The 12,002-nt window shown below is 40.7% G+C and overlaps 1 protein-coding gene across 1 annotated transcript; it reads left to right on the forward strand.

Moving 5' to 3' along the window:
- On the forward strand, positions 1 to 930 carry LOC102403301 (olfactory receptor 2A25-like). The gene has a single exon (XM_044947218.2). It carries the CDS (start codon positions 1 to 3, stop codon positions 928 to 930), a length of 930 nt encoding a protein of 309 aa, XP_044803153.1.
- The last annotated feature ends 11,072 nt before the right edge of the window (positions 931 to 12,002 follow it).

Raw genomic sequence — 12,002 nt, forward strand, 5'->3', positions numbered from 1 at the left:
ATGGAGGGAAATCAGACCTCTGTCACAGAATTCATCCTACTGGGATTTCCCCTTAACACAAGCATGCAGATGCTCCTCTTTGGGCTCTTCTCCCTGTTCTATGTCCTCACCCTGCTGGGGAACGGGATCATCCTGGGGCTCATCTCACTGGACCCCAGACTGCACACCCCCATGTACTTCTTCCTGTCACACCTGGCCATCGTTGACATGGCCTACGCCTGCAGCACGGTGCCCCAGATGCTGGTCAACCTCCTGAGTCCAGCCAAGCCCATCTCCTTTGCTGGCTGCATCACACAGACCTTTCTCTTTCTGAGTTTTGCTCACACTGAGTGTCTGCTCCTGGTGGTGATGTCCTATGATCGGTATGTGGCCATCTGCTACCCCCTCCGATATTCAGTCATCATGAGCTGGAGAGTCTGCATCACCCTGGCAGTAACTTCTTGGGTTTTCGGAGTCCTCCTAGCCCTAGTCCACTTGGTGTTACTCCTACCATTACCCTTCTGTGGGCCCCATCAAATTAATCACTTTTTCTGTGAAATCATAGCTGTTCTCAAGCTGGCCTGTGCAGACACCCACATTAATGAGACCATGGTTTTGGCTGGGGCGGTGTCTGTGCTGGTGGGACCATTCTCCTCAATTATGGTGTCTTATATTCATATTCTATGTGCCATCCTAAAGATCCAGTCAGGAGAAGGGCGCCAGAAAGCCTTCTCCACTTGCTCATCCCACCTCTGTGTGTTTGGGCTCTTTTATGGCACAGCCATTATCATGTATGTTGGGCCCCGATATGGGGACTCTAAGGATGGGAAAAAATACCTTTTGCTGTTTCATAGCCTTTTCAATCCCATGCTCAACCCCCTTATCTATAGTCTGAGGAATAAAGAGGTCAAAGCTGCTCTGAAGAGAATGCTTGATAAAGAGAGAAGTTGACAAAAAACTTAAAGAATAATAAAGTGACTCAGTTTAAAGGGACCTAAGAGGTCATCTCGTCCAATAACTACACGGATATCAAAACATGCTCTACACAGACATAAAACTACACAGATATCAAAAGTCCCCATATTGGGGCCCAACATATATGATAATGGCTGTGCCATACTGTGGCCACCTGACGCAAAGAGCTGACTCATTTGAAAAGACCCTGATGCTGGGAAAGATTGAGGGCAGGAGGAGAAGGGGACGACAGAGGATGAGATGGTTGGATGGCATCATCGACTCAATGGACATGGGTTTCGGTGGACTCCAGGAGTTGGTGATGGACAGGGACTCCTGGCGTGCTGCAGTTCATGGGGTCGCAAAGAGCCGGACATGACTGAGTGACTGAACTGTACTGATAACAGAGCCCAGAGGATCTCTCCTGAGCAGGCATTTTCTTCATCTTATGCAAAGTTCCCTAAGGCTGTCTTCCAAGAAAGTCCAGTCCACATTTCTGGCTCTGGTAGTGAAGCTAGTGCTGCACAAGAAAACGCAGGTAGCTTCCAAATAGCTGCACAGTGTGTATACTTTTCATGTGGTTATGTGAAATATTCTGAATAAGAAGAAATAAGTGTGTGTATTTTCTCTTCTGTTATCAGAACTTATAGACAAAATGTTATGGAATAAAGCAAGGTATTTGTAGAATATATAAGGTAAAGGAGTTGGGAGAGTAATAACATAGTAGTTAAATATTTTAAATTCAGCAACTATCGTCTCTTTCAAAAATTGGTTTACACTTGAAATATTTCTTTACATTTCCATGATAGTGATGTTTCCTAAGGCATAACCAGCTTAAATGAAGTAGAGCATGAGCCATGGCTTCAAGGGAAAGAGAATTAAGAATATAACTGTGATGCAATTGACAGCAACAGGAAAACACCAAATGATGTCATGCTAATAAATATATAGACATACCAGAGCTTTCTCGGTCAGTTTTTTCTCTACTTGTGGAGTGTGGGTGTCAATCCATGGATTGTGGAGGTGAGACAAGAGAGGAGAATGGAAGTAACAAAGTCTTTGAAAGAACTTTCTTTTTTCCTCATTGGCTTGGTCATGGGAAATGACCAAATGACCTTGTCTCTTATGGGAAATGATCAAAATTTGAGAAAACACCCTAGCAAATAAGAACACACTGTAATTGTGAAGATTGTTTGACCAGGGATACTAGAGCTACAACTTATCAGAAATCATTTGATTTTAAATTGATATTTGAGTAAGTTAAATATGACAGAAAGTGAAGAGGAACTAAAGAGCCTCTTGATGAAAGTGAAAGAAGAGAGTGAAAAAATTGGCTTAAAGCTCAACATTCAGAAAACGAAGATCATGGCATCTGGTCCCATCACTTCATGGGAAATAGATGGGGAAACAGTGGAAACAGTGTCAGACTTTATTTTTCTGGGCTCCAAAATCACTGCAGATGGTGATCACAGCCATGAAATTAAAAGACGCTTACTCCTTGGAAGGAAAGTTATGTCCAACCTAGATAGCATATTCAAAAGCAGAGACATTACTTTGCCAACAAAGGTCCATCTAGTCAAGGCTATGGTTTTTCCCGTGATCGTGTATGGATGTGAGAGTTGGACTGTGAAGAAAGCTGAGAGCCAAAGAATTGATGCTTTTGAACTGTGGTGTTGGAGAAGACTCTTGCGAGTCCCTTGACTGCAAGGAGATCCAACCAGTCCATCCTAAAGGAGATCAGTCCTGGGTGTTCATTGGAAGGACTGATTCTGAAGCTGCATCTCCAGTACTTTGGCCACCTCATGCGAAGAGTTGACTCATTGGAAAAGACCCTGATGTTGGGAGGGATTGGGTGCAGGAGGAGAAGGGGATGACAGAGGATGAGATGGCTGGATGGCATCACTGACTTGATGGACATGAGTTTGAGTAAGCTCCGGGAGTTGGTGATGGACAGGGAGGCCTGGCATGCTGTGATTCATGGGGTCACAAATAGTCGGACACGACTGAGAGACTGAGCTGAACTGAATCAAGCATGAAATTCTAACAATTATGAAGTGATAGAAAATAGTTAAGAAGTAATAGAAAAGGATATATAGAGAGGCTTTTTTGTTCTTTTGCCTCTTTCCTCAAATTACATAATTAAATCTTCTAAATATTTAAACTGTATATAAAGGAATTATTCAAATTTTAAAATAAGATCTTTTGTGAAAAAGTGTTTTTGAAGATGAAAACATATGAACTTCTCTCTTATAAAACAGCCCTTTTTAAGTATATCTGTTATGAAGGCATTTTATCCATTGCCAAAAAAAAAGTTTTAAAAATATGCATATTTTGAGTTCAGCTAGAGCTTGGTTTTTACAAAGGTCTTTCAGTTGCTATGTGTGCAACTTACCTAAATTCTTTGAAATTTAGTTTTAATATATGTAAAAATGCTCACTGATACTAAGTTCACAGGTTTGTTGTGAAGAGAAAATACCTATATGAAAAATGCTTGCCAGAATCCATGACTCATAGTAAGAGCTCAACAAATGGTATTACTATCATCTACAACATAAACTTAGTATACCTTTAAAGAAGAAGACCTATAACCTATAAATAAGACAGTAGCAAATTAGATTTCCCACTGTACTAGAAAGAACCAGGAATATTATAAAATGTAGCCTTTTGCCTGATGCAAAATATTTTATGAAGTCAATGACTCATAATGTCTTTATTTGGCAATCTTAATTCTCTAAAGAGATAATGAATAGTTAAAAATACATGAATAAATACAAGTCAAAATTGCTAAAATTCATTCACATGTGTGTACACTCACACACACATTTTGTGCTGTTAGGTCTGGAAATGAAAACATGAAAAGAATACATTTTTTACTATGACTTTATTCACTATCTAGTGGGGATAACAACAGATGAATAAATGAAATTAACCTTGCCACGTGTCTGACTCTTTGCGATCCCGTGGACTGTAGCCCACCAGGCTTCTCTGTCCATGGGATTCTCCAGGCAAGAATACTGGAGTGGCTTGCTATTTCCTTCTCCAGGGGATCTTCCAGACCCAGGGATCGAACCCAGGTCTCCTGCCTTGCAGGCAGACGCTTTAAACTCTGAGCCACCAGGGAAGCAGCTCTGCAGAAGGTAGTGCTAATATAGCTCGGGAAAGTATAACTCACTTAGAGTGAGAGTGGCTAAGAAAGACTTCCAGGAGAAGATCATCTTAAAGGATGAGTGAGAGTTAACCAGAAGTATGAGGTGGCATGGCAGAAATATGTATTCCGCCTAATCAGTGGAAGGAGCAAAAGCCCAAAGGGAGTAAGCGACATGTATGGGGTGGGGGAAACTATAAAACTCAGGGTTTTTTGACAGAAAAACACAAAGCAAGGATTAATGAGAAGCAAGGTTGGAGAGAAAGCAGCATGGAAACACTCATATTCCAAGCTACTGATCCAGATATATGTCCTGTGTGAAATGTGAAGCCGTTAAAGGGTTGTAAGTATGAAAATATCAAGTGGACAGACCTTAATTTAGGCTGCTTCTAGGGCTGTGTGGAGCAAGGATTTGAAGTATCCAAACCAGTATCAAAGAAATCAACTTAAAAGCTACTATTAGTCCAGGCAAGAAATGCTGGCTAGATGATGGCCTGGAGAAATGCACATAGGTTAGAGCGGTAGTGATGGACCTGAGAGGTAAGAAGGGAAAATGTTATTGTTCAGTTGCTCAGTCATGTCCAACTCTCTGCAACCACATGAACTGCAGCACGCCAGGCTTCCCTGTCCTTCACTATCTCCTGGAGTTTGCCCAAACTCATGTCCATTGAATTGATGATGCCATCCAACCGTCTCATGCTCTGTCACTTCCTTCTCCTCATGCCTTCAGTCTTTCCCAGCATCAGGGTCTTTTCCATTGAGTCAGCTCTTCACATCAGGTGGCCAAAATATGGGAGCTTCAGTTTCAGCATCAGTCCTTCCAATCAATATTCAGGGTTGATTTCCTTTGGATTGACTGGTTTGATCTCCTTGCTGTCCAGAGGACTCTTCAGAGTCTTCTCCAGCACCATAATTCAAAAGCATTAATTCTTAGACACTCAGCTTTCTTAATGGTCCAACTCTCACATCCATACATGACTACTGGAAAAACCATAGCTTTGACTAGATGGACCTTTGTCGGCAAAGCAGACCTGTTTCTGCTTTTTAATATGCTGTCTAGGTTGGTCATAGCTTTTCTTCCAAGGAGTAAGTGTCTTTTAATTTCATGGCTGCAGTGATTTGGGAGCCACTTTGGTCTGCCACTGTTTCCATTGTTTCCCCATCTATTCGCCATGAAGTGATGGGACTAGATGCCATGGTCTTCGTTTTTTTTGAATGTTGAGTTTTAAGCCAGCGTTTTTACTCTCCTCTTTCACTTTCATCAAGAGACACTTCAATTCCTCTTCGCTTTCTGCCCTAAGGTTGGTGTCATCTGCATATCTGAGGTTACTGATATTTCTTCCAGCAATCTCAATCCAGTTTGTGCTTTATGCAGTCCAGCATTTTACATGATGTACTCTGCATATAAGTTAAATAAGCAGGGTGACAAAATGCAGTCTTGACATACTCCTTTCCCAATTTGGAACCAGTCCGTTGTTCCATGTCTAGTTCTAACTTGCTTCTTGACCTGCATACAGATTTCTCAGGAGGCAGGTAGAATTATTTAAGTCCCTGCCAGAGGCAGCAAGGGTCCAGGAGAGCTGACTCACTGCTCCTGGATCCAGACACAACAGTTCTTGAGTGCTTATCTCTCCTAGCTCAATCTTATGTGATGTTTTCATGCAATTGTTTTGCACATTGTTCTCCAGCCAGAGATACTAATGGGAAATGTTAGGGAAATATTCATATATTTTGAGATTTATTCTCATTGTATCCAACAGCCCCCTGTCTGTGATTTTAAGCCAGAACAGGAAACCTAGTATATATATGCATCTGACCAACAATGTTTTCTTACTTGTCTTCCTTTCCCTTCTATTTCAATGGGACCAGAAGAACAGAGTTTCTGCCTCTCTGAAAACAGAGAATACCCCTACATCTTAGGCTGGATTCTCTCTGCCACTAGATTTTTGCAACTTCAGTGGCTCCATTATCCTGGGTTCCCCCCAAATAAAAGCTTATGTATGTAAGAAAGTGTTAGTCGCTCAGTCATTTCCCACTTTGTGACCCCATGGGCTATAGCCCACCAGGCTCCTCTGTCCATGGAATTCTCCAGGCAAGAATACTGCAGTGGATAGCCATCCCCTTCTCCATGAGATCTTCCTGACCCAGGGATCAAATCCACGTCTCCACATTGCAGACAGATTCCTTACCATCTGAGCCACCAGGCAAGCACCAACATTTAATGATAAATAAGGAAAAAGAGGAGTGAGACAAGAGTTGGGAGAGGAAGTTCAAGGGTGCTTTACTGATGCTGGCATTACTTCTTGGTTTTAAAATAACTAAGTGTCCTACTTCATGGGATTGTCTTATGAGAAGCCTTATGAAACACGTCTTTTGGAACAGTCCATCCAAGAACAGATAAGTGAATAACTTAATTGCTTATCTCACTGATAAATGAGTGTCTCACTCCATGGGGTATTAATTATCCTACCTTATAGATTATAGGCACATCATGGCCACCAAGGAGTCCAGTGTGACTTTCTCCAGGGGTAAAGGAAAACCTTGGCCCAGGAAGCAAGAGGAATGCAAAGTTACATGAGGTGAGGTGCTATTGTGTTTTACTCAGTGAAGGCAACCAGGTTAGACTAGAGTTAGTCACATGGATGGCTGAGATGGGATAAGTGGATGAAGATTCCAGAGAGCTCAGACTGAGAGATGTGAGGAAGTGAGAGAGTGATATCTGCCACAAGGGTTAAGTCCCAGGGAACTAAGTCTTGATTTATCCATGAAGCACAATGAATTTAGACAGAGTCTACTATGTTTTCTGACTTTTATATTGGTATGGACTTTTTTGGACTACTTTTATGATTGCTATATTGGTATGGACTCAAAACCTTTATTCTAGCTGTCAAAATAAGAATATGGAATGATTGAGAATGTGACTGATGCTTGTCCACTATAGTTTGTATAGAATGTACTTGTGTGTTTAAATATTAAATTACAATGAGTTAATAAAAACTATATTGATGAATTTATCAATTTAGAGCTTTTTGGAGGAATTTGTGTTCATTTTTCTGAATCAGTAGTGCAAATACAGCATCACAATTATCTAGCAGCAAAGAAATTCAGTAAAACTACATGATAATGTATTCACAATGGTAAGAAAAAGAAAGGAAGAAAAGAGAAGGAAGGTAAGAAAACTTTCTTAGAAAGCAAACTGCCTTTCAGTTAAATTTCAGTATTCATTATCAAGCTTTCAGTTTTTAACTGTCTCTATTCTAAATAAATAAAGCTTTTTAGCAACTAAGTTAAAGCTGTTTAACAGCTAAGTTTTTGAAATGTTTCAAGAGTTTGAAGTAGAAAAACAAAAACTTGAATAGAACACAAAATTTAAGCTGTTCTTTAAGCATTTTTAGGAAACTTTAAAATTAATTTCCCAGATTATCATCATTCATATAAAAATATAAATAATAAATAAATGTTGAAGTTAAAAAGAGATACAATTATCTGTAATTAATATTGATGACTTTTTCAATTTTATTCTCTCTTTATGGCAAGGCCTTAAGAAAATTGGTAATACTGAGGGGAGGAGCTAAGATGGCAGAGGAGTAGGACGGGGGAGAACACTCTCCCCCCCACACATTCATCAAAAGAACATTTAAACGCCAAGTAAATTCCACAAAACAACTTCTGAATGCCGGCAGAGGACATCAGGCACCCAGAAAAGCAACCCAAGTCTTCGAAAGGAGGTAGGAAAAAATATAAAAGACAAAAAAAGAGACAAAAGAGGGAGGAACAGAGCTCTGTCCCGGGAAGGGAGTCTTAAAAAGAGAGAAGTTTCCAAACACCAGGAAACCTCCTTACTGCCAAATCTGTGCCGAGCCTTGGAAGCACAGAGGGCAACATAACAGGGAGGAAAAATAAATAAACAATTAAAACCTGCAGATTAGGAGCGCTAAGGTAACTCCCCCAAAGGAGAAGCAGTGCAGACGCCTGCACACGCCACTAGCAAGCGCTGCATCACTTAGAGTAAGGATCTGGCCTGAAGAACCCAAGCGTTATCTGAGCGAAATAATTTGGGCTAGCAAACCAGACTGTGGGATATCTACCACGCGAAAAGCCAGCCCCAACCTAAGACACCGCCAGGCCCGCGCACGGAACAAAGGACTGAACAGAGATAGCAGGCTGCAGACCATCCCCCTCTGGTGACAGCCAGCCAGAGCCAGAAGGGGGCAATCGCAGCCCCAGAGAGACATTATCTATAAAACTGTAAGCAGGCTTCTTTGCTAACTAAAACTTCTTGGGGGTCTGGACGGTCAACATCTGCCTGAGAAGGTGCGCCGGTTGCACACCTAGGTAACCGAGCGGCGGGGAGGCAATAAGTCGCAGCAATTGCGCGCGCCAAACGCCTCATCACCTGAGCTGCTCGGATCTGGGAAGGGCACAAAACGCACGCCCGACCGAGTGTGCGCCTCTGAGGACTACCCGAGTGCCTGAACCTGAGCGGCTTGGACTTGGGAGGTGCAGGCAGCCCAGGGCCGGCCACGGATGGTTCTCGGCGGAGCAACCTAGAGCCTGAGCAGTGTGGGCAGGGAGGCTACACGTGCCGTGAGTGGGGGCAGACCCAGTGTGGCTGAGGCACTGCGAGTGCACGCCAGTGTTATTTGTTTGCAGCATCCCTCCCTCCCTCCCCACAGCGCGAATGAACAAGTGAGCCTAAAAAAAAAAAAAAAAAAAAAAAAAAGGTGTCCTCCACCATCCCCTTTGTGTCAGGGCGGAAACCAGACACTGAAGAGACCAGCAAACAGAAGAAGCTATAACAGAGGGAAACGCCTTGGAAGCTACAGGCAATAGATTAAAACCCTGTGGTTAGTACCAACTACATAGGAAGGGGCCTATAGATCTTGAGAAATATAAGTCAGACCAAGGAACTAGCCAAAAATGAACTGAACCCATAATACTCACAACAAAACCAGAGAAAGTCCCAGATATATTTTTACTATTTTTACGATCATTCTTTCTTTTTTTTTTTAATTTTTTAAAAAAAATTTATGTCCTCTATTATTCCTTTAATTTTCACTTTTATAACCTATTACTTTGAAAAAAAAAAAGACCCTATTTATTTTTAATGCAAACTTCATATATACATTTTTTATAATTTTTTTGACCTTGTTTTTTTTTTTTTTTCTTCTTTTCTTTAACAGTGTATTTTTGAAATTCCAAACTCTACTCTAGATTTTTAATTTTAGCTTTTTGGTATTTGTTATCAATTTTGTACCTATAATTTTTTTAATAATTTCTGTGACTTTTTTTTCCCTCTGTTTCTTTCTCTTCTTCTTTTATATAACATTGTATATCTGAAATTCCAAACTCTACCCTAGATTTTTAATTTATGCTTTTTGGTATTTGTTATCAATTTTGTACCTGTATTTTCTTTATAATTTTTGCAACTTTTTTTTTTCTCTCTTTCTTTTTCTTCTTCTTTTTTTTTTAACATTGTATTTTTGAAATTCCAAACTCTACTCTAGATTTTTAACTTTTGCTTTTTGGTATTAGTTATCAATTTTGTACCTATATTTTCTTTATCATTTTCGTGACCTTGTTTGTTTTTGTTTGTTCGTTTTTTCTCTCTTTCTTTTCCTTCTTCTTTTCTTTAACATCGTATTTTTGAAATTCCAAACTCTACTCTAGATTTTTAATTTTTGCTTTTATGTATTTGTTACCAATTCTGTACCTTTAAGAACCCAATCTTCAGTACCCATTTTTCACTAGGGAGCGAGATTACTGGCTTGACTGCTCTCTTTCCCTTTGGACTCTCCTTTTTCTCCACCAGGTCGCCTGTGTGTCCTCCCTAACCCCTCTCTACTCTACCCAACTCTGTGAATTTCTGTGTGTTCCAGACGGTGGAGAACACTTAGGGAACTGATTACTGGCTGGATCTGTCTCCCTCCTTTTCATTCCCCCCTTTTATCCTCCTGGCCACCTCTGTCTCCTGCCTCCTTCTTCTCTACTCTGTATAACTCCGTGAACATCTCTGAGTGGTCCAGTTGTGGAGTGCACATAAGGAAGTGATTACTGGCTAGCCCACTCTCTCCTCTATTGATTCCACCTCATCTCATTCAGGTCACCTCTAACTCCCTCCTCCCTCTTCTCTTCTCCATGTAACGCTGTGAACCTCTCTGGGTGACCCTCACGGTAGAGAAACTTTTCCTCTTTAACGTAGATGTTTTATCAATGGTGCTGTATAGAAGGAGAAGTTTTGAAACTACTGTAAAAATAAGACCGATAACTGGAAGCAGGAGGCTTAAGTTCAAACCCTGACTCCAGGGAACTCCTGACTCCAAGGAACATTAATTGACAGGAGCTCATCAAATGCCTCCATACTGACACTGAAACCAAGCACCACACAAGGGCCAACAAGTTCCAGGGCAAGACATACGAAGCAAATTCTCCAGCAACAAAGGAACACAGCCCTGAGCTCCAAGATACAGGCTTCCCAAAGTCACCCCCAAACCATAGACATCTCATAACTCATTACTGGACACTTCATTGCATTCCAGAGAGAAGAAATACAGCTCCACCCACCAGAACACCGACACAAGCTTCCCTAACCAGGAAACCTTGACAAGCCACCTGTACAAACCCACACACAGTGAGGAAACGCCACAATAAAGAGAACTCCACAAACTGCCAGAATACAGAAAGGACACCCCAAACTCAGCAATTTAAACAAGATGAAGAGACAGAGGAATATCCAGCAGATAAAGGAACAGGATAAATGCCCACCAAACCAAATAAAAGAGGAAGAGATAGGGAATCTACCTGATAAAGAATAATGATAGTGAAATTGATCCAAAATCTTGAAATCAAAGTGGAATCACAGATAAATAGCCTGGAGACAAGGATTGAGAAGATGCAAGAAAGGTTTAACAAGGACCTAGAAGAAATAAAAAAGAGTCAATATATAATGAATAATGCAATAAATGAAATTAAAAACACTCTGGAGGCAACAAATAGTAGAATAACAGAGGCAGAAGATAGGATTAGTGAATTAGAAGATAGAAAGGTAGAAATAAATGAATCAGAGAGGATAAAAGAAAAACGAATTAAAAGAAATGAGGACAATCTCAGAGACCTTCAGGACAATATTAAACACTACAACATTCGAATCATAGGGGTCCCAGAAGAAGAAGACAAAAAGAAAGACCATGAGAAAATACTTGAGGAGATAATAGTTGAAAATTTCCCTAAAATGGGGAAGGAAATAATCACCCAAGTCCGAGAAACCCAGAGAGTCCCAAACAGGATAAACCCAAGGCGAAACACCCCAAGACACATATTAATCAAATTAACAAAGAGCAAACACAAAGAACAAATATTAAAAGCAGCAAGGGAAAAACAACAAATAACACACAAGGGAATTCCCATAAGGATAACAGCTGATCTTTTAAAAGAAACTCTTCAAGCCAGGAGGGAATGGCAAGACATACTTAAAATGATGAAAGAAAATAACCTACAGCCCAGATTATTGTACCCAGCAAGGATCTCATTCAAATATGAAGGAGAAATCAAAAGCTTTTCAGACAAGCAAAAGCTGAGAGAATTCAGCACCACCAAATCAGCTCTCCAACAAATACTAAAGGATATTCTCTAGACAGGAAACACAAAAACGGTGTATAAATTCAAACCCAAAACAATAAAGTAAATGGCAACGGGATCATACTTATCAGTAATTACCTTAAACGTAAATGGGTTGAATGCCCCAACCAAAAGACAAAGACTGGCTGAATGGATACAAAAACAAGACCCCTACATATGCTGTCTACAAGAGACCCACCTCACAACAGGGGACACATACAGACTGAAAGTGAAGGGCTGGAAAAAGATTTTCCATGCAAATAGGAACCAAAAGAAAGCAGGAGTAGCAATACTCATATCAGATAAA

Source organism: Bubalus bubalis, chromosome 8, assembly GCF_019923935.1.
Source record: "Bubalus bubalis isolate 160015118507 breed Murrah chromosome 8, NDDB_SH_1, whole genome shotgun sequence".
Taxonomy (NCBI): domain Eukaryota; kingdom Metazoa; phylum Chordata; class Mammalia; order Artiodactyla; family Bovidae; genus Bubalus; species Bubalus bubalis.

What these genes read in the sequence shown, in the direction of transcription:
- LOC102403301 (XM_044947218.2), top strand. Translation starts at nt 1, where the DNA reads ATGGAGGGAAATCAGACCTCTGTCACAGAATTCATCCTACTGGGATTT.